The 22574-nt window shown below is 59.9% G+C and overlaps 1 protein-coding gene across 4 annotated transcripts in view; it reads right to left on the bottom strand.

Moving 5' to 3' along the window:
• Window positions 1-4242: 4242 nt before the first annotated feature.
• The window catches only part of DIS3L2 (DIS3 like 3'-5' exoribonuclease 2), a 348656-nt gene continuing 330324 nt past the window's right edge, over window positions 4243-22574 (bottom strand). For all 4 annotated transcript variants that reach the window (XM_043578169.1, XM_043578167.1, XM_043578168.1 and 1 more), the window contains 7 exons: window positions 11479-11662; window positions 10792-10878; window positions 7698-7845; window positions 7175-7305; window positions 6900-7004; window positions 5406-5507; window positions 4243-4722 (listed from right to left, as the gene is read on the bottom strand). In XM_043578169.1, the coding sequence (XP_043434104.1) occupies window positions 4612-4722; window positions 5406-5507; window positions 6900-7004; window positions 7175-7305; window positions 7698-7845; window positions 10792-10878; window positions 11479-11662 (868 nt within the window). In that variant the 3' untranslated portion in view covers window positions 4243-4611. The remainder of the gene's footprint in view (window positions 4723-5405; window positions 5508-6899; window positions 7005-7174; window positions 7306-7697; window positions 7846-10791; window positions 10879-11478; window positions 11663-22574) is intronic.

The raw sequence follows: 22574 nt of genomic DNA, 5'->3' as shown, positions 1-22574 counted from the left end.
TCCAGATTTAAGGGGGAGGCACACAGACGCCATTTGTATTTATTTGTTTATTTAGCAGCGTCACTGAGGTATAAATTGACAATAGGAATTGTATACACTTAAAATGTACAACTTGGTGTTTTGATAATATGTATACATTGTGAAATGACCACCACAATCAAGCTAATTAACATATCTATCACCTCATAGTGATCATTTTCTCTCTGTGGTGAGGACACTGAAGATCTACCCTCTTAGCAGCTTTCGAGCACACGACACAGTATCGTTAACTGTATCACCATGCTGTACACGAGGTCCCCGGAACTTGCGTGTCTTACAACTGAGACTTCGTACCCTTCGACCGACACCTCCCCATTCTTCCTCCCTGCCCCGGCTGGCCCTGAAAACCAGCATTCGGCTCTGCTTTTACGAATCTGATGATTTTAGACTCCACACATAAGTGAGAACATGTATTTGTCTCGTGCCTGGCACACTTCACTTAGCGTGATGTCACCCAGATTCACCCATGTCGTCACAGCTGGCAGGATGTCCTCCCTCGTGGCTGAGTAATATTCCGTTGTGTGTATGCGACACATCTTTATCCATTCCTGTGCTGGCGGACACTTGGGGTGCTTCCTGTCTCGGCTGCTGCGAGGATTGCTGCTTTGCACCACTTGCGTGGCCCCAACGCGCTGCACGACTCTGCCTCATGCTTTCAACCCCCGGCAGCAGCGTTTGAGGCTCTCTTGTCCCCAGAAGGAATCCAACCTCTGGCCTTTGCTGTCCCCACCCCTCCTCTGCCCCCACTCCCCCAGGGCGCTCCTCCCCACCTCCTCCATGGGGAGCCCAATGTTGCCCGTGACTCCGGCACCTGCTGGTGCCAGCTCTGTCGGGACATTTGGGCTTTGCTCCCTCTCTCAGGCCTTCACCTTGCCTGGATTATCACGGTCCCTCCAACCTGGCCTCCAGCTTCCCACCTCGGGGCCCGTCACTGTTCTGTGCTTGCAGCAGCTGCAGGGGGCATCTGGTGCTGTGTCTCCCCAGTGGTGTGGCCTCTTCCTGGGACCTGCTCCCCAGGTTCTTACCCATCCCTCCCAACTGCCAGAGACCCCAGGAGCTACCATTCTGCCCCGTGACGGCTCTCTGATGGGCCAGGGGTGGGCAGCCGCCCCATTCTTTGCTGGGGTCTAACTTGGGAGAGGGTGTCAGTTTCTCTCCAAGAGGGTGGGCTGCAAGATACAGAGCTCATGCTTCCAGAAGGTCGTGATGGAGGAAGTGATTTACAACCAGGAGGAAGGGAAGAGGAAACGGAGAAGGGAGACAGAGCCACTCAAGGTGACCTGGAAGCGTGGTGCGTCCCTGCCTCCCTCACGGTGGGCTTTCCCGCCCTCCTCTGCTAGTTCACATCCAATCTTCCTACAGTTCCCTCCTCTCAGAGCCACTTTGCACTGGGTTTCTTTTCTTTGTAATCAAAAGACAGGAGTTTTCCTGAAGGCTCAAGGGCCCCTCTCTCTGGCTCCTTCTCCCCATCTTTCCCGACCCTGGATTTTCAGTCCTGAGCCCTTCCAGGCTTCCGGTCCGGGCTGTGTGCTGAGGATGCCCGGACAGAGGACCACTGTCCTGCACTTCAGGGCCCAGCCCGGCATTCCCACATCTACCTGCGGCCGCTACCCCTGCTGCTGCGCACCCCCCGCCCCCGCCCTCCAGCCCTCCAGCCCCGGCCCAGCCTCTGTACTGTCCCCACCTGTCCCCCACCCCGCGTCCCAGGTCTGTTCTCAGCAGAGACACTAGCTGGTTTGCACCCTTCATCTGCTCCCCCCGTGAGGAAAGTCCTCACTGTCCCAGCTCGCTGGCTCTCCTGCGCTCCAGCCTCCCACGCCCTCCACCATCCAGATGGCACTGGACCTCAGGGCCCGCACCTGCAAATAGCCAGCAGTCTGCTCCCGGAGGCTCTGCCCACACTCGACCTCCCTCTCCTGCTTTACCTTCATGCCATCACCACCACCTGCCGCACTAGTGACACAAGTCCCCTCTGGACAGCAGCCCCGAGAACATACGGCCGACTGAAGGCACAGAGGCCATACTGTGGCACAGCTCTGGTTGGAAACCTCCAGTGGCTCTTCACGGCCCTTGGAGTGCAGTCTCCGGCCAGCTCAGAAGGTCCATGCAGTTTCCTTTTGCAGCATCTTCTTGCACATCCTCTCAGTGCTCTCTGACCCTAATGACCTTGACCTTCACAGCTCGTGGCTAAGTCCAATACCGTCAAGCCTCAGTTTCTTCACCCGTGTGGGGCCCATGTGTCACCTGGCTACTGTCCCTTCATGGCTGGGAATACGGTCTCCAGCCTCGGAGCTCTGCTAGAGCCTCGTCCTGTAGTGACATTATTTGCATGACGCCTCCCCCCGCACGGTGATCCGAGGTGGCCCTGTGAGAAAGACAGGGACTCGCGTGGGGTCTGGGGCTCCTGCCTGTACTAGCGTGCAGTGGTTCTGGAGCAGCCGAAGGGATGAGCGAGTCTTCCTTTTTGACGAGGTTTTGTGCTGGTCATCCTTTTGTCAAGAGCTCCATCACGTGGGGACACAGGAGGGGCGGCCCCTTCCGTGGGCTTCCGCCAGAGCCCCGTGTGCCGGGGGAGGGGATGAAGACAAACTCCGGTGACTTGGGGAGGGTGCTGGGCCTCCTCCTTTGGGCCCACAGGCAGTGGAGGTGTAGTGGCGGGCCGGTGCCTGAGCCCTGGTCCTGGCTGGACAGTCTCACTGTGTCACTCTGGCCAGAGACCTGCTTCCTTGCTGGGTACAGTTTCCACTTCTGTCAAATGGGGTGGGGGTGGGCTGGGGCCCCAATGGCCCCCAGGGCTCCAGAGTGCATCAGGGCGATTCCCAAGCGAGTGCCGGGAGCCAAGATCTTCTTTGCTGACCAAGCTGGCTATGCCTCTCCAGGGCTCGGGGGGGCACTGGAACAGCGGGAGGGGGGTCCGGTCTGAGTCCACGCTGCTCGAGAGGGAGCCCGGCTGCTCTGACACACCGCTGCCCTGAGGGGTGCCACTCCATGGGGGCTCTGCCCTGCCCCCAGCTCTCAGGCTCCGTGGGAGGCCTTCGGGGACAGCACCGGGGCTCTTTCGGGCTGCCCGGGACAGCAAACACCCAGAAATCTCCTCCTCCAAATGCCAAACCACCAGACCCTCGCCCATCTTCCTTTCCAGATACTTGGCTGCAGGAGAAGGTTCTGGGGACAGGAACGGAGAGGGGGTGGCAAGATGGACACTTGGAAGGCTGGCTAGGGTGCTGGAGGAAGAGAAAGGAACCGGTGTCCTCCCTTCCCCTCTGACACCCAGCCCGGTGCTGGATGAGGACGGGCCATGGCCTGCCGGTGGACAAAAGCAGCGGCTCCATCAGCCCTCCAGCTCCTGCGAGGCCCTCCTCCCAGGTATCGTACTGAGTTTTTCTTTGAAGGAAATTCACTGCCACCAGATCAAATGGGCTTAATACTGACACCAGAGGAAAGGGCACGGTGGAGCCTGGGCCAGGGGCACCGTTCACCCTCGCTCCTGGCAGCTCCCGGGGAAGCTGATCTGTGGTTTCCCAGTTAGGTGGGGAAGGAGTGCAGGCCGTGGTCAGGCCAGCTGGGGAGACAGCACCGCCCAACGGCCCTCCATCTCTGTCCCTGGGTCCCCGAGGACGGTGCCACTGGTGGGCGCTCAGGACGATGCCAGGCAGGTGACTAGGCCAGCCTAGGGCCACCAGGCACCCATTTTCCCATCCCTGGTGGGGAAGGCCAGTTTGAGGGCTCTCCTTCCCTCTGGCAGGCCAGGACCCCTCGGGGTGCTGCCGGGGTTTGGGACGGGTGCTGGAGGTGCCGAGGGGCCAGCCTGAACCAAGGGGGTGTGGACAGGGCCACTCAGAGCTCTGGCCTAGGACCTGAAGTGGGGGGGGGGTGTTATAGGACCCATGCCTCCCCCATCCTGAGGCCAGCAGGCAGAGAGGAAGTGGTGGGGGCAGGGACGGCCACAGCCACCTGAGGCAGGGTGATGGCTGAGCTTGCTGTCTTGCATACTAATTACATTTCTAATCAGCCAGAATGAGGCCCTGGCAACAGTGTGACATGTGGCCAGCTCTGTGAATCATCCTGGAACTGACAGAAAGGTTCCGGAGGGTGGCGATCTCAGCTCAGCTGTGAGGGGTGGAGCCCGAGCCAGGTCCCCAGTCCTGGGTCCAAGGGGCACCCTGCGGCCCTGGCCTCCCAGGGGTGCCCCACACACCGGACCGCAATTCACACCTGATTTTATTCCATGACACTGATTTGCTGAAAACCCCCGGTTTCCTGGGCAGGGGAAGGCAGTGGGTGGGCAGGCAGAAGAGGGGCTGGCCTCCCAGGAGGACCGGGTCCTGTTCTGCTCTGGTTAAGCACCAGCCGGGCCTCAGCCTTCCGTCCGGCCCCACCCTCTCCTCTCCGGTTTGTTTAAAAACTGAGCTGCAAAAATAAAACAAAATGAAGAAATAAAAACAAAAACCCTGAGTCGTTAAAAACCAAATTAAAAATCCCCTTTGGTGTCAAAAGGTCCTATTCCTAAAAGCCAGCGGGTGGGGCAGTGGTGTGGGTGGGGTGCGGCTGGGCTGGAGGCCGTCGTCACCGTCACGCTTCCTCCGCGTTCCGCGGGCCCGGCCGCTTCAGGATGGCACTGTACTTGAGGGCCGAGGTCTCCGCCCGCAGCACCACCTCCACCAGGCTGAAGATGGTGACGACCTGCAGGAGAGCAGAGCCAGCGTGGTGACCCGAACGGGTCGTGAGGGGCCGGTCCCGCGGGACGGGAGGGACAAGGGCCTGCCACTGTCCATCTAGCTGGGCCCCAGGCCCACTCGCCCTGCCCCTCTAGGCCTCTGTCTGCCCATGTGTAAGCCGAGCCTGCTCGGGGACTGAGGCCAGGGGGCCTTGGTGGGAAGTGAGGGAAGCACACACGGCCGTGTCTGTCGTCTGGCGCGCAAGTGAGCGCTCAGTGTCCGCAAAAACAGCCGCGGTCTGGGGCGGGCCTTCAGAGCGTGCTGTGGGGAAGACCTTACGTGCAATTTCTGGGGTAGGGAGTCCACAGTTTTCATCGGACTCTCAAAAGGACCCCCAAAATGAAAACCCTGCTCTACGGGGACAGGCAGAACCCCGTCCTCTCCCCGCAGTGGGTCCCCAAGGCAGGGAAGGCAGTGCCGGAAAGCCGTGGCCCGAAGGAGGTAATGTGGGTGAGCCGTGTGGGTCTCGCAGGTAGAAGCTGAAAGCCCACCGGGAGCTTGAGTGCTTGAGGGTGGGGGTGGGGGCGCGGGAGGGGCAGCGGGGCAGGCAGGGCAGGGGTGCCGCAGGAGGAAGGCTCCTCGAGAGCTGAGGGGCGGGCGGGCCCACAGTGGCATTCTGGAAAAGCTGCCCCACCCCCTGGTTCTGACCTGCTGCACCGGCTCCTGCTCTAGGTCCTCAGGCTCCCAGACAAGCGTGAGCTCCGGCTTCTTGCCCACCCTTTGGAAGTGGTGGGACCGCAGGGGCAGCGCCTGGGGGTACACACGCCTGTGTTGTGGGGTGCAAGCTCTGCGTGCCGCCTCCTCCCCTTTGACCCCGAAAGGCTGCCCACTGCTTGGGAGGCAGCTTCTGACCGGCCTTGAAGGAGCTCCCCGCCCCACTCCCAGCAGACGGCTGCTTGACCTCTGACTACGGACCGCCCCCACCTTTGGCTCTTACCTCCGGCCAGCTTTAGGGAGGCCCTGCCCGGCCATCTTCCGTTAAGGCAGGACCTGAGGGTGACTGAGTGCTGAGTGGCAGGGGCTGGGTCTATCCTGGCTCATCAGGGGCTGTCTACTTGAGGCCCACGGTGGACCGGGGAACCCAAGGCTGAGGGGTGCCGCCCCCTGCGGGTGCTGGGTCTGTTAGCACAGGCTGAGGGCTGGCTTGTCTGCAGACCCAAATCTGTCTGATGACCTAGACCTGAACTTTTGTCCTGCTCAATGAACTTCAGGGCAAGAGCCCTGATTGATTCCAGCTGGACTCCATTCTGTCTCTTCCGCTTTGCTCCACTGTATTCATTCCATGCTATTTCTATTCCATGTGCGGGGCTCTGCACTCCCCCAAGTGTTCTGGATGTCAAGAAAGTCGAAGCCAGGGTCAAGGGCCAGGTGGTGACCTGCCAACCACAAGGTCAGCTGAAACAGGCCCCTGAGATGGCGTTGGCACAGGCACCAAGGGCCCCTGGAAAGAACCTTGAATAAATAATCACACAGGGCAGGACCCGAGGCAAGGGCCGGTCTCTTCCTTCTCTTCGGGGGACATAGTTTCCAGAGTGGCCCTGGATCACTGTCTCGTCTTTCCTTCCTTCACATTCCTATAAAAAATTCCACCCCCCAAAGCCTGCACACTCTGGCACCCTGCACCGGCTAGGGTGGGGCCCATTCTCTGGTTGCCTGGGTCCTTCGGGAAGGGGCCCAAGCCTGACTCTTGGCCTGGATCCCTCACCCTAGGCAGGTGCAGCTGGGTGTCCCGGCGTGGCTCGACAAGTGGGCTTGGCGCCGGGCGGCAGAGGGTAGCAAGGTCGGGGGGGTATATACACTCGGCTGCCACACGCCATTGTCACTGCCTTAGCTTGTATTCTCCAGTGCACACGAGGACATCAAGGACCTTGCGCTGTGCTCCCATCCTCCACGCTCGTGTGTCCCTGGGCCAGGAACCCCCAGATAGCAGAGAGAGATGGAGGAGACCCCAGCAGAGGGTTGGGGGACACGCAAGTGAAAGCACAGTGTGCAGTCGATGCAGCTCAGTGGGTCCGTGAGAGGAGGGAGGGCTTTCAACAGACGCCACGAGGTCCCCGGCTCCCGTGTCCTAGTGGGTGCGCTTCAGCACTGTGCCTGCCCGGAAGGTCCCCAACCCTGGCCTGGGTGGCCGTGGGCACTCACATTACAGTAGACACGCTTCTGCACCCCGTAGCGTAGCACCAGCACGTCGAAGGCTTGGTTCAGGACGCCTAGCACCATGGCTTCTGACTCCAGGGGGCCACTTTCCTGCAGGACGGAGCTCTAGCCAAGGCTTGGCCACAGGACATGCCATCATCCCCAGGGCCCACCCCAGCTGCCGAAGGCCCATGAGCTCCTTAAGGGCGCCTCGTGAACAGGTGCCCAGGAGGGGGAGTGGGGTAGGTGAGGGGGAGGGGCTGCCAGGCCGGTGGCCTCACCTTCACGAGGATGGCAAAGAAGAGGCCGGTGCTGAGCTCCTGTACGCGCTTGGACGCCATGCGGCGGTCATTGCAGTGGTCGGCCTGCTTTTGCAGGGCGTCGGGTTCCAGGTCCGGCAGCTCCCTGTAGCCTGGGAAGAGGGTGGGTGCGGGGCGGCTGGCAGGGTGCTGTGCGTGTGCCGGCCACGGCTTGGTGATGGGAAGCATGGTGCTCCCTGCCCAGGCAAGGTGGGGCCTGGGAAACCCATGCAGGGCAGAGGCCTTCCTGCTGCTCAGCTTCGGAGGCTCCGGCGAGGTGGGCAGCCATGGTTGGGGTCCTCGAGCCCCGGCTTTTGTATAGGATTTTAATGAGCCCCACTGCAGCCACCCCCAGCATGCTCACAGAGGGTGTTTCTGGGCCTAGGCTCCCCGGCTGCTCAGGCCGTCTGCCCCCTGGAGTCTCTACATAGAGCCAGGGGACCCGCTCTGGGGCTGGGCAGCCCTCAGGTGGGCACAAGCCTGCATTACCCCAGTGCTGTCTCACCAAGAGTGGCGGCCAGGAGGCGGTGCACCAGGATGTCAGCAAAGCGGCGGATGGGGGAGGTGAAGTGGGTGTAGAGTGGTACGTTGAGAGCATAGTGCCGGAACTGTGCCTGGTCCCGCAGCGTCCCCGAGCAGAAGTACAGTGCCATCTGGGGGGTTGGGAGGTGAGTCTTAGAACCTGGCCAGGCCGGGTCAGGGCGGGGTTTGCTCTGCCAGGCTGGGATGCTCAGAGTCTCACGATGGGCTGTTTTGGGGGTGGACTGAACTGCCAGGCTGTAGGCGGCCGACCACAGGCCCGAGGAGGCCGGGAGCCACCCTCTGTAAGGGGACCAGTGTGGCTGCCACGAGGCTGTGCAGAGCCACGAGATGCCCATGCCCCTTTCCTGCTGAAGACAAACGTGGGCCTTGCCCTGCACTGCCCGGACCCTTCGTGATGGCAGCACGCAGAACAGGCCAAAGAACACCGTAAGGGGCCCACCCCGCCTCTGCGGGGCCCAGGGGGTGCTGGGAAACCTCAGGATGGTTGGAAACCTCCTCCCTCCGAGCCCCGTGGGACAGGCCACCCAAGCCCTCAGGGAGGGCCGCCCACCTGCTGAATTGTGAGGGCAGCTGGGGAGGAGCTCATCCTCTCCCTCAGCCGGCCGCTGCCGAGTTTTCGGGGCTGTTACCGCCGGCAACAAGGAGGGAGCTGTTTCTGGTCTGCCCCTCCATGGGACGGGGATGGGGCAGCTGCTGTGCAACAGGGAGAAGAGGGGAGGCCTGTGGCCACGCTGGACAAGGGGCCGCAGACGTCCCGTGGAGGCAGCAGCAGACGCCGAGGAGGCCACGGGGCTCTGCAAGGACACGAAGTCCACCTCCACCACCACCACGTGGCCCAGGACTCCTACTACCCGCCTAGAATGAAATGGACTGGGAGTGCCTGGCTCTTCCTCTGTGGCCCAGGCCTAGTCTTCGCTGTGACCAACCTCATGCCCTCTGGCCCCGATGCCTGTCCTGCCAGAGGCGATGCTTGCACCCTGGCACCTCTGTACCCCCCATACTCAACCCTGCACCAGCCAAGGGAGGGAGAGGTTTGCCAGCCACCGGCCTCAGCCCTTCTTGTCCCTGAAAAGCTGCCCTGAGCCAAGACTCAAGAGGTCGGAGTTTAAAAGGCCCTTCTGCAGGGGAGGAAACGATGACTGGGGTGCTTGAAGAGAGGCCAAGTTTCTCTAGGGGCCCAGCAAATAGCTCCAGGCCCATAGTGGTTCTGCCATCCGGGAGCCTTGGCCACCGTCCCCGCAGCTGTTTGCCCAGTGGTCCCCAAGCTTCCGGGGCTGGGAATCAAGGACGCCGCTGCTGCCTGGGAGCAAGAGAACAGGCTCCTCATCTAGGGCCAAAGTCACACCCTTGTGTGCTCACTCACTTGCTCCCTGTTTGCACACACCCGCCTGTGCACTTGGCCAAACGGACAGCCGGCTCCGGTTACTCTGTGTACGTCGGCCCTGGAATCCAGGGCACAGCTGGGGATGGCCTGCTCAGCTCCCTGAGACCTCTTCCCCTCCAGCTCCTGCTGGGACCTGGGTTATGTCCGGGGCAAGTCCCCGGGAGAGGTGGGAGCAGCCTCCACTCCAAGCCACGTCTGGGCCTTGTTCTCGGGGGTGGCCCAGATGATCAGGGGTGAGGAGGACGGAGGCCCTGGTCCCCTTTCTGGCTGGAGAAGGTGTCTCTGGGCAGGGTGGGATGGGTGAGGGCTGTGGCTTTCCCAGGGACCAGATGCTCCGGGGACAGCCCTGGTGCCCAGTTCTAGCACCTTACTTGGGACTTTTGTGCTCACTGCTGCTGCCCCTACCCGGTCCCCTGTCCTTGTCCCAGTTCTCAGGACTGGGAGAACAGGGGCACTTCAGAAATTCCAACAACCCCCTGCCATCAGCTCCCCAGACAAAGGCAGGCAAGGCCAGAAGTCCACTCTATTTAAGGCTCTGGGTGACTCGGGAGAGGAAGGCTCCTTTCCGTGGAGCTCCAGGGCTAGTTTGACCTTGGAGGTGGATGCCTTCCAGAGGCTGGGGGCAGGGAACGGGAGCCCAATCAGCCCTCACGGCACAGTCAACAGGTAGATCTTGGGACCCAGGGGCTACTGCATCTCAGAGTAACTGGAGGGCAGAGTGACATCGAGCCCCTTGGCCACAGGCACACCTGCCCCTCTGTGTGGCTTTAAGGGGCTTGGTGGGGGCAGACAATTGTGACTGGGGGCAGGGGAAAGGCAGCCAGACCACACGGGCCCGGATGACTCCATTCCTGGCAGAAAATACGACTGTCAGAAAATAAATCGGCTGTGGCCAGCTGAGGTGACCTGGTTCCTGTGAACAGATTGAATCTGCAGTGACTGAGCCCCTGAAAACTGGTTTGTCACTGCCCCTCAGACAGACTGGGGCCCAGAGCTGGTCCCATTAGTATCTGTGGCTCCCGCTGACCTGACAGGCTGGTGGGGTGGCTCCTTCCCAAGATGCTTGCGCCTGCCAGAGGGCTGACACCTGCTGTTAGGAGCAAGCTCACTGTCTACTTCCTAGGCTGCCAGCCTGTCACCCTGCCTGCAGACACAGGCCCATGGTCTAAATCCTCCTCTACTATCTGGCGAGAGGGAGACAATTCTGCCTGGGGTCCAGAAGCCGTGGTAGGGGCTGATGACTGCTCCCCTGGGCAGGCTGCCGCAGGAGACAAGACAGTCTCTCCCCTCCGGGGTGCCCGTCCAACTGAGTTGCTGACCAGCCCCCCATTCCCTTACTTAAGCTGGTCTGGTTTGTGGCGACTGGGCACCAAAGGCTTAGCGTACACCCTGTGGGGACTCCCTGCCTTCTGCTAGGAAACAGCCCCAGAGGCCACGTGAAGGGGGCAGTGAGGCTCAAACGAGGCCCTTTAGCAGCCCTGTAGAAGCCGTCCTTGAGCAGATGAGGCAGGCAAGTCTGTGTAGGAGGCAGATCAGGCTCAGGAGCCCAGGGCTCACCTGTCCTAGGTGCTGCCTGGGGGTGCTCCCCACCCCTCCCCTTAGTTCCTGTGTGTGTGCAGGCCACGGATGCTCCTAAGAGAAAAGGGAGGATGGGGATGAGGCCCCTCCTTACCTGCATGGGCCGGGAGCACATGTTGGTGAGCACCTCCTTCCGGGCCAGTGAGTACTTGTCGTCTCCAAATGTTTTGGTCAGACTTTTCTGGAAGCAAACCCGTGTGATATGCAGTCAAGCCTGGGTTGGCTCTGGGGCCCCTGTCACCCTCTGACCATCTGAGACCTGGCTCTGGGGAGGAAGGGTATGCTGAGGGGCTCGAGCACGCTCAGATGGCCACGGTGGGCTGCAGGGGGCCAGCAGCCCCCAGCCCATGTCCTGCTCTGAGGTCAGTCCGTGTCTTATTGGCTGGAGGGAGAGACTGGTTTCCAGTTGTCTGACCTAAGGTGCCTCTTTGCCCACCCCAGGCTTACAGCACAGATGGGAACAGCCTCCCTTCTGTGGGATCGGAGCTGAAGTCATGGGTCCCCAAGCCCCATAAGGCTTAGATCCAGGCAGGAAACATTTGACCCTACTTACCATAAAAAACATTCTCTGGCTTCCAATCATCTCAGCCCCTTACTGAAAGTTTCTGGGCCCAAGCCCCGCCCATCCCTGGCCACAGGATCCCTGCCCATAGATAGATGGGTGTTGACTGGCTTCCCTTGGCCTGGTCCTGGTGGGGAGCATGGCCCATGGCCAGGGCCTCTGTGACTTGGAGGCTTTCTCCCCTAGGGTCTCCCCCTCCCCTACACTCCCGGCACTCACGTTGAGGGCCCCGGCAGAGCTGAAGTCCATGGGCAGCCCCATCTGGTCACAGAATTCCATGAGGTCATTGAGCATCTTGGTCTGGGGCGGGGGGTGCCGGCGCAGCAGGGCGCGCTCAGGGAAGGCGCGGTAGGTCTTGTGGGCCACTGCCATGTTGGCCAAGAGCATGAACTCCTCCACGAGCCTGCAGCGGGGGGAACCAGCAGGGGTCAGGGGCTGCTGCTCCCCTTCTCTCCCAGGCTCTCTGTGGGCTGGCCCTCATGTACCCTCGAGTCTCAGCCTTGAGACACTGTCCTGTCTCCCAGGCTTGTTCCCCTGCTTGGGCCCCTCTCTGCGCTAACTGGTCTGTATCACTCTTCTCTGCTGATGCGTGAGGTTGCACACCACCTCCCCGATTGGACGGGGGGATGGCATCTGTCTTATTCCCTGCTGTAGCCCCAGTGTTTGGCACCCCAGCACCCCAACCCCACCTGACTGGAAGAAGGTGCTCGGTAAGGAGCTCTGCTGAATGACTAGCCTCCTAGAACACTCCGGGGCGCACCAGCTGTACGAAAACAAGGCACCCAGGTATGCCCTGAGAACTCAGAGGGCTTCCTGGGGGTATGTGGAAGGCGGTCAGCAGACCCAGGGCTCCCTTCTCCCCCAGGGGAGATGAACAGGAGAGTCACAGAGGGCAAGAGGGATTGCCCGTTCTGGGGCAAGGCAAACGTGCAGTTGAGGTGACCAAATCCCAGACACTTAAAGTGTAATTAGAATAAACAAGTATCAACAGATACGGCCTCAAGAGACAAAGGCACACCAAGGACCCAGGGAGAGGAGCGGGGACGGATGGGGGATGAAAGGAGCCGGCAGAGTGGGAAGCTGGATCACACAGCCCTGAGGTCAGCACCCCCAGCCCCCACATCTGGGGCAGGAGGCCATATGCTGCTTCCCGCACCCGGGGCTCCGTGGGAGGATAAACCGATCACACACGCGTATAAGAGCTGAAGCCCCTGGAAAGGGGGCTTGGGCATGCTGTGGCCACCGTGGCCAGGGTGTGCTGTACAGGGAAAGCCTCGCTCAGTTCAGGGAGCTCTCCCCCCTGCCTTTAATCTGGGCCCCCAAGCTGCATGTCGAGCCTGTGTTTCTCCCACAGAGGCAGAAGAGGTCAAGGAGTAAGCAAGCTCCGGGAGCCCTGGCAGCAAGCAGCCGGAGGCCGGGGACGCACTTCCTCTTCCTGGAGGTGTGGGTAGTGCTTCAGGGTTAGCCTTGTCACCTGGCCAAGCTCTCGGAAAGAAAAGCAGCCAGTGATGGGGGTGGGGGGAGAACGAGCATGAGCTGACAAAGCCCCTCCCCCCCCAGACCGGGCCTGCCAGGGCAGAAGTGTGGCCCTGGCCTGCCAAGCCGCCCCGAGAACAAACCAATCTCCCAGAAGCCCTCTCTACGAGGAAGAGGGGCTGGAAATGGCCCTCTGGCGACAGCACCACCAGAGGGACTGGGCCAGATCTGGGTCTCGGGAGGAGGCCCACCCGAGCCTGCACTCCTAGCCCCTCCTCTGTGGGGATGACTTGGGACTGGCCCACCATGGGGCAGGGATACAGCTCAGGTGCAGGGCTGAAGGGTCAGGTCTCAGCTGGCCCTTGTACATGAAGGAAACCCTGTGTGTGGAATGAGGAGTTCCTTTATACCCTACTGTGCAGTAACAGCCATTTAAAGTTTTTTTTTTTTACACTTATTTATTTTTGGGAGACAGAGCACAAGCAGGGTAGGGGCAGAAGGAGAATGAGACACAGAACCCGAAGCAGGGTCCAGGCTCTGAGCCGTCAGCACAGAGCCCGACGCGGGGCTTGAACCCACAAACCGTGCGATCATGACCTGAGTCGAAGTTGGACACCTAACCGACTGAGCCACCCACCCACGCCCCCCCTGTAACAGCCATTTAAATGACCATTCTGCCTCCCTCTGCTCCCCAATCTGTCCTTGTGCACATCACTTCCCGCTGAAAAACCTCTGAGTTCAGGCACCTGAACCCAATCACCATCTCCCAGGTGGAGGGACGTCTGAACCCCGGCTGGATGCATCTGCTGTAGGGCCCTGCACAACACGGACCTTTCCTGATCCATTTTCTCAAATGCAGCATAGGGGTAGTAGCACCTGCTTCACAGGGCGGTTGTGCAAACCAATGGGAGTAACACATGTCACAAGGGCAGACAGACCCTGTGCCTGGCACGTCATCGGCCTTAAGACACAGGATGTGCTTCCCTCTCTCCCTGCCTTCCACACCAAACCTCCAGTCTGTACTCTGCCCTGTAAGTTTCATCCCTGCCATCAATCCCCCCTTATTTGCCTTTTCCTCACCTTCCCTGAAGGCCCAGGCTGAAGGCCGTCTCCATCACCCCCCTGGGTACTTACTGCTAACTAGCCATCTGACAACAAGAGCCAGGCTGTTCTATGGTCACCTGTGTCATAGTCTAGCACTGTTTGACTCTCCATACCTGATCATCCTATTTAGATCTTGTCAACCCAAGAGAAGTCTCAGTTCCTGCTCAATAAATGTCTGATACTAGAGACCATTATCACCTAAATGCTTCAGATGCATACCTTCACTCATTCATCTGTTCACTCAACAAACACTACTGGGTGCCAGGCGGTTCTAGACCCGTCTCGCCGTGCAGTCTGAGAGTCCTTGTGGGCGGGGGGCACATGGTCTCTTCCTTGGAGCCCTGGAGTCTCCAGCCCAGCTGCAAGCTTGGTTGAAAAGGGAACACCTATATATAACCTTGGGGCTGACCCTGGGCTGTGTTTTGCCAGTGTGGCCAGCAGGGGGCAGCATGCCCTCATAGCAGGGTTGTGGTCAGGATGCAGGCTAGAAGTGCTGAGCAGAGCAGGAGGAGAAGGCTGGGCTGTGGTGTTCCAGCCTGTCCCCTCCACCTGACTCGCACTGTTTGGGTCAAAGGAACAGAATGCATGGGGTGCCTCCCCAGGCAGAGCCTTGCTCCTGTTCCCACTTTCTGCAGGGGCTCTCCCACCTCGTCTCTCATGGTCTCAAGTAAGGATGAGAATAGGAAGGAAGGGAATGAGGAGGGTGCAGCCAATGCCCAGAGCCTCAGGCAGTGACAAAAGAACCAAGTCAAGCTGCTTCTCCAGCGACCCCACTACTTGTCCTCCCTGGACCCCCAGTGCAGTCCCACGAGTCTCCTGAAGCCGGTGGGAGAAACACAAGTGTGCTCTCGTTAACCTGGAGAGAAGAAAGTCTGGCAAAGCTTGAGATGCAGAGGCTGACCTTGGAGAGGTCCTGTGGTGCCTCCCAAGGGCTCATTTCTCCCCGAGTGTCTTCAGTGCCTCCCTCATGACAGGGAGGCAGGAGTTAAGAGGGTAGCCCGTGGAATTCTCTCCAAGATGGTTTGCTGATATCAAGCATTCATCCCAGGAAAACGTCAATGTCACCAAACTGGGAGGTGGTGTAGCAATAAGCCTGGACTCCCTGGGTGTTGCCACGGCTCATTAGTGTTCTAGGATAGCGGCAGGGACCATTTCCTCACAACCTGTCCTTAACATCCTTGTTACACCAGCAGGTGGGAGAGGGAGGGGTAGAGAGAACACACAAACTGTGAGGACAAGGAAGCAGAAGCGGGGCCTGGAAGCAGAAGTGGCAGCCATCCTGGGGTGGTTGGGAGGGACACATGGCTGCTGGAGGACGGTCCCCAGTGGAGTGTGGGAACAGGAAGGCCAAGGAAATGCCAAGCGGCCGGCAGCCAGATTCCACTGAGTTCAGAATTCACCGTCAAAAACAGGGCTAGGCATCACGGAGGGAGAACTGGGCTGGCAGCTACTGGGGGTGGGCCAGGTGGATGTCTCTGCTCTCATCTGAGGCCTGCAAAGTCCCCCTCGTTGGGCTCAACAGGTTGCCCCTGACCCCACCATGGGTCAGTTCCATGGATCAGCCAGCAGGGGGCCCCCAGCATCTTCCTTCCACAGGACCTGGGACGTGGCAGGAGCGGCTTAGAACCCAGGAACTTCTGGGCAGGAAAGAGCCTTAGTTTATAAACTGCAGCCCTGCAGCCTGTGGTCCAGGGGTCTTTGGGCTCCCATTCAGTGTTTTTCTCTGTAGTCAAAAGGGGCTGAAGGCTTGCGCTCTGAGGGAAGGCAGGGTGATCAGAAGAGACACGTGGACAGATGGCATCCCTTCACCCTGATCTCCTTCTCCTGTTGGGGGCCAGGGCTGCATGCACAGACCCAGCAGGCAGGCCTCAGACGATGCCCCAAGCCGTTCTGGGTGGTTAGGACGCGCCCCTGAGAGCAAATGTCACACGCTGGAGTCTGGGAGGTGGGGACGGAGGCCTGTGGGCCGCCGTGGCCTTGGGCTCTGCTCCTTAATCTGGGTACCTGTCCTGGTCATAACCCGTCCCCTCCTTCTGCTCCAGCGTGTGATGTTTGCTCTCAGGCATGAGATCACTCAGTCCTGCTGGGAAGGTGGCAGGGGAGGGGGTTTGAAGTCAGCAACTTCCTGGCAAGTGCTCTAAAAGGGGGGGGCTCAGGACTGGCCAGGATCACCTTCCAGAACAGCAAGCCAAGCCCTTGGAGATGGGGCCTTGATTCCAGTCCTGGCGTCTGCTGAGCATTTGGAGCCCAGTGCCAAATGCACTGGGGACCCACAACTCTGGAGGTCTTGAGGGGGCGGGGTCTGTGATAGACAGCCGCACAGCCGGCTGGGGGCCGAACCAGGATGCCAGCTCGTCAGCACTCGTTCTCAGGATCCCACCTACCTGTGCTCTGGGCTTCCAGGTGCTGGGCATGGGGGGTGGGGGGGAGGCGGAGGGGCAGGTGAGAGGCTTCTCGTCCCAGCGAGAAGCCGAACAAGTCTAGAGCTGTCAGAGTCCCTCACCCGCCACGGCAGAGGGCGGGCAAAAGCCACAAGCAACCTACTCACAAGTATACACACTCCTCACACAGCAGAGACGACTTTGGTCCAGAACGGGGTTTTCTAAAATGCGGTAATGTTACTTAAAGAAAAAAAGTATTAATATATAGGAGATGCGAGGGCGGGGTTTTATTTGACGTTTTTCTTATGGGACATCCCTTCACCTTTGAGACGCTAACGTGCGTCAGGACTACAAGAAGCTACCAGATGCAGCATTTACCGCGTATTGGTGACTGAACTTGTGTCACAGCTTGAGGGATGCCGTCTGGGAAAGGATGCTCTACCTGGCAGGGGTCACACAGGGGTGAAATGAGAGATGGGGTCAAATATCTGCCCTCTCGGAGGAAGGGTGTCCATTCCCGGCCATCCAGGGCCTGGACTGAACGAACGCGCCCTTGCTCGGCTGGGAAACCCTCGCTCCAGGAGTTTTGTTACTTAGGGGTCTGGGTGTGTCTGTGGCCAAGAAGCCCCTCGAGGGACAGGGAGGGTGGTGGCCCGCGGCGAGGTTCCTGCTCTTCACCTCTCCTGCTACTTGTCCTGCTCCCTTCCTTGCTCCGTGCGCAGAGGCCATGCCATGTGGAGAGGCGAGGCGAGTGGCCACCGGCTCAGTAGCTTGCCTGGACTTCCAGCTCTGCCCCTCACGAGCTGCGGGACTGCAGATACATTTTTAAACCTCTCTGAATCTCAATTTATTTACCCGACAAATGGAGATGCAAATACACAAGTGCTTGGCCTTAACGAAAGATGACAATTTCGTGCGTGCCGTGAATGTGACTGGCTGGGTGCCCCAAGACAAGGATGTGGGCTGAACATGCGGAAGGATTCCCGGAGGCTCCTGCTGCCCTCCTGCCCCAAAGCCACCACCTCGGTCAGGCCTGCAGCATTGACCAACCGGCCTCCCTAAGTCTAGTCGCACCCTGTGGTTTACTTCTTGTTTTAAAAAAATTTTTAATGTTTATTTTATTTTATTTTTGAGAGAGAGACGGAGAGAGACAGCCTGAGTAGAGGAGGGGCAGAGAGAGAGGAAGACACAGAATCTGGAGCAGGCTCCAGGCTCTGAGCTGCCAGCACAGAGCCTGACGCGGGGCTCGAACCCACGAACCACAAGATCGTGACCTGAGCTGAAGTCGGACACTTAACTGACTGAGCCACCCAGGCGCCCCATACTTCTTTATGCCCAAAGTGGGGCACTCTTTCTTGAAGGCACACCTGATCACGTCCCACTCCTGCCTGATGCCCTTCGGTGGCGTCCACCTCCTGGTAAAATGAGGCTTACCGGGCTTTGGGTCGGTCGTGTGCCCAGAGTCGCCCCTTTCTTCTCCCCACCCTCCGCCCCCCACGGTGTAGCCATGCTGAGTTCTGTGGCTCTTCTCCCTTCTGTCTCACTTCACTGCTGCGCCTCTCGGCTGAGATGCCGGCCCCCTCTCCTCTCTTCTTCCCGGGGAGGCAGCACGGGGCACGAACTCTACGTGCTTCCTGGGGATCCCATCCCAGCAGTTTGCTCACACTGCGGTGACTGCCTCTGATCACCACCGCATCTCCCCTCCCCAGCCCAAGGAGGTCTACCTCGGCCCCAGCACAGGGCCCGGCACAGTGCGGGCACTCCATAAATTCGCGCAGACCCCCAGGATGGGTGCATTCGGGAGTTGGGAGGGCTGGATGCCTGCCACCACGGCCTGTTCTGCTCGGGCCCACAGCCCTCACGCGTGTACTTCTGGCCCCTGACACTTTGCTGCCACAACTTACAGCCCTGAGAAACGGGCCTGACTGAGTCCCTCCCCCGAACAAGGCGGCGCTAGAGCAGCAACAGGCCTGCCGGCTTCCCCACCCCAGCCCGAGGGGCGGTGCTCTGCACTTGGGAGACCACAGCGGCCTTGTTATTTCCTGACGACCTCCCCAGCTAGAGCCTCTGTCTGTTTTCACTCGTCCTCACGTCTTTTCTGAGCTGCTGTTGCAGCCTGGTTCTGCCCTGCGAGCAGTGAGAGAGGGGGAGACAATCCTGAAGCGCCTGGGTAGCTGAGGTGTGGACGCGCGGTCCCTTAAAGCCCCCTGCAGCCCTGGGAGGGGTTTCTATCCCTTTCTGTGTGAGGGGGGCTTACAGAGCAAAAAGGAAAGGTGACTGGCTCCGAGTCCCACAGCTGATTCGCAGACGGGCCCGTGTCACCCCGATGCCCTGCTGCCACCAGAGAGCCTTGTGGGCAGATCAATTCCAAGAGATGGCAAGGAGGGAAACACTTTACACGAAAGGGATGAAAGAATAAAGGCGTGGAGGCAAAACACATCTAGAAAAGCATCAGCCGCATTTGGAGACTAAGGAGCCGCGGGAAGGGGAAGGAGGGCTATGCTGCAGGGGAAGGCCAGTAGGGGCCTGGGGTGCCAGCCTCCAGCACTGGCACTGCTCTGGGGAGCTGGGGTGCGAGGCGAAGGATAGGCGTGAAGAATATGGTGAAGGGGAGCACAGGGACCAGGGGCTGGGCACAGTTAGGGTGACAGCTGGAGACTGAGGGCTTGTGAGAAGCAGCCAGAGGCAGCAAGAAAGGGCGGGTCACGCCAGAGTCCGAGATGCACACACGGCGAGGCTCTGGGAGCAGGTGAGACGTCCCCGGGCACAGAGGGGCAAGAGGGAAGGAGCTGGCAGGGTGGCGTGGGAGGGGGAACGGGGTCCAGTGCACGGTTGTCCACGGGGCAAATGCTGTGAAGACACGGAGGCCGGGGAAGGCCACCGGGTTGGCGAGCGGGAGCGCGGTGCCATAGCGGTGGGGCCAGGAAACGGATCCAGAAAACCAAAGATTAAAGAGTGAGGGAGGCTGCCAAACATAGACGACTCTCAATACGTTCATTAGTGAAAGAGACACGGGTCAGTCTGAAGGGAGGGTGAGGAGGGCCTCCGTAACGCTTTCTGATGGCTGCTTGAAGTATCCAAGAGATTGCTCTGCCTGTGATTTCAGAGGCAAAGGAGCTAATGGCGAGGGAGCACCTGAGGGTGAGTATGTGACCAGCCTGCATTTGGGGAGGAGGGGGTGTCCAGGGAAGAAGTCTGATGTCCCCTTGGCGCTGTGAGCTCCCAGGAGGGGACGCCGGGCCACATGGTTTGGCTAGAGAGGAGAAGGCCTGTCTTAGCCGCCCTCTACTCAAGGAGCGCCCTGGAGAGGGCCCCCGTGCAGAGTCCGTCCCCGCAGGAAGGGACGGGCTATCTCCTTACAGCAGCCTGGAGCTCCCGTGGCCCGGAGAGGAAGGGTCTTGCCCAGGGCCACAGCCTGGCAGGGGAGGAGGGGGGCGGGATCCCATATTCCCCAGCCCCCTGTCCTGAGCTGTCCTGAGCATTCAGGGAGGACATCTGGTAACCAACAGCCCCAGAACACAAGAGGCCCCTGTGTGAAGAGCAGCTGGGTAACCTCGGAGCGCTGGCACGAGGACACTGTCCCTGCAACTGTCCACTGGGCAAAGGAGAGAAGACAAAGGCCCATATCTATCAGGTCAACAAATAAAGTGGCCACCTCAACAAGGTCCAGGGACAGAGGAAGCCTCGGGGGGTGCGGGGGGCGGGTCTCTGCCCTGTAGCAGAGGCAGGCACAGTCCAGACCCAAGGTCAGCTGCCTGCTCTCCCTCCCTTATAATTCGGCCCATCTAGACAAGCAGAGAGAGGCCGGCATGGGTGGCAGGGTCTCTCCTGAGCCCAGGCTTGGTGCTGACAGGCAGGCCGGACCCCCGGCCCTTGCCCTTGGGCCCCTGGCTCCTCTGCACTTACCCCCTCAGCCCTGCCTGGCAAGATGTTCCGTTTCCAGATTCATTTTACCAGCTAAACCAGATGAGAAACTCACCCCACCCCTTCCATAACCAGAACACGCAGAAAGTGGCTTTGGAAACGACGGGGGAGCCGGGCGGCCAGGGCAGAGTGGCATGGCTGTTACCCAAACCTGAAAAGGCATCAGCTTTCAAAGACCAAAAGCAAGTGAGAGACTAGAACAGCCTCTTCTGCCCCCAGCCACCAGGGTACTTGTCACAACTCTGTGGGAATCTCACGCAGATGGAATTAGGCCACTCACAGAGACTGTTCCATTAGCACTTGGTGAAAACTGCTAACTTGGAAATTTGATAAGAATTGCTCCCAGCCAGTTTCAAATCATTTCTTCTGAAGACCAGATTTTCCCCAGTTGGGCACATCCTCACTGCAGGCCTGGGAGCCCTCAGGCTCTGCTGTGGCCGTGAAGGCGGCCACCGGGCCTCTCACAAGCGCCGCGTGCCCCAGCGTGGCCCCTTCTCCCTTCCTCCATGGGTCGGGGGAGGCGGCCACCCTCGCGGGGACCTGCTGCTCTCCCAGCAGCCCCAAACTGAGTGTAGTGTGGTGGAAAGCCGCAAGGGCCCCCGGAGCTGGGGCGGGATGGGCGGCGGGTGGATGGGCGCTGAGGTGAACTGCCGGGGATGGGAGGCTCCAAGAGACCTTTGTTGCAACAATCTCCTAGGTTGGGCCGGGGTGGAGCCGGCGGCCGGTGAGCTGGAAAGTGGAGGCCCAGAGGCAGAGCTATCGACAGAGCTGGCCTGGGTGGGTGGGGGGTGGCAGGCTGACCGATGGGCGCCCACCCACAGCCGGCAGGGCACCCCGCTGCGAGCAGCCGAGTGGAGGGTGCCGTGGCTGTGGGGCCGACCACACGTCACAGCTCGGGCCTCTCGCTGACCCCTCTCCTCCTGGGCTTGTTGCAACCTGCTGAGTGTTTTGGACATTCCCACGAAACCACAGGGAAATGAATGGGGCCTAGTTCACAGGCATGGAAAACCCCAGAGGAGAAGGCCTCTGGAGCCAGACATAACAGGCCCTGCGGGTGAGGCCGGAGCCAGGTTTCCTCTCCTGTGAGGCTGAATCCACTCCAGGGCCTTTCTATAGGTTCAGCGGGTGGGGCCCAGCTGCAGTGAGGCACGTTTTCAGCCGCTTGTTTTTCTAGCTCAGAAGGAAGTCTCCAGGGGCTAGGCGTCCGTCCTGAGCATGGGCCCTCGGGCCCTGCCAAAGGGAGGCCCGGTGGCTGTGGTAGGGAGGGGATGGGGGTTTGCTGGGGAGCTGGGTTGACAGGCAGAAAGCCCTTTGTCAGCGTAAAGCTAGCTGAGAAGCCTCGCTCCCTTCCCAAGGTTCAGGACTCTGCTCGAGGAGGCACAGGGCCGGTGCTCATGGCAGAACACTCCCCCTAAGCAGAACCAGGTGGCGGAGTGTGCTTGCGGCCTCACAGGGCTGGGTAATTAGGGCTTGCTGGCTACGCAGCGGTGTTGACACACATGCCTTTCTCCACTTCCAGCTGCCGTCCAACTGGAATTAGAACCGCTGACCAGAGGAGGTGTGGCCAAGATGCACAGAGGCCGGGCCACCTTCGGGAGCCACCGCAGTGCCCCCAACAGCTTTGCCGCCCTGTTCAGACTCCCGGGTCCGGGGGTTCCTTTTATGCCCCAGCCCAACTATGGGGCCTGGGTCTGTAGCCTTGGACAAGGGGCCAAGCGGGGGCCAGCTTGGTCATCACTGACATTGGGAGGGATCGATTTTGAAAGTTAGCTTTGGGCACAAAGATATTTGGGAGAGAAGGGTATTCCAGAACGTATAGGTGTCCCCTCGCGCCCGCCCTCCCCCCCCCACATGCACGTGCCCATAGCAAAAGACAACTAGATAAGAAAGGACGAGATACATGTTCCTGGGAACTCAACCTACTTTGCTTTTGCAAGTTACAACATGCTTTCCTCACCTTCCCGAAGACACTCTTGGCCTCACTGCTGCTGGGGAGCAGTTCCCCTTGAGCAGGGCCACCCCCCTAGCCACACAGCCACAAAAGGTTCTAAGAAAATCAGAACAACGGCTGTTCTTAGGCTGGGCTTTCTATGTACACGACCAGAGTGTGGCAGGGCCATGATCTGGAGACCGGCCTTTTGGACTCCAAAGTCTGTCCTCTGCCCACGACCTGCAGGTGCGAACTGCCAGGGTAGCTGAGGCCCAGGCCTGCCTGGTGCAAACGGAGGAAAGGGTAATATGTCCAGGAGAAAAGGGTTTTCTAGAATGAGCAAAATGGGAACCCGAGACTTTAGGCAAGCTAAAGGCTCCTCAGCCATGAAGAGGGAATCTGTGTTTCAATGTCCCCATGCACCCTGACGATCAAGGCCTGCAAGAAGCTGGGGGCTACGTGGATGGGCTGTCCAGGGCTGCAAGGCTTGTGGAGGCTCA

This window comes from Prionailurus bengalensis, chromosome C1 (genome assembly GCF_016509475.1).
Source record: "Prionailurus bengalensis isolate Pbe53 chromosome C1, Fcat_Pben_1.1_paternal_pri, whole genome shotgun sequence".
In the NCBI taxonomy this organism is placed as follows: Eukaryota; Metazoa; Chordata; class Mammalia; order Carnivora; family Felidae; genus Prionailurus; species Prionailurus bengalensis.
This window is presented reverse-complemented; position numbering and strand designations above follow the sequence as displayed.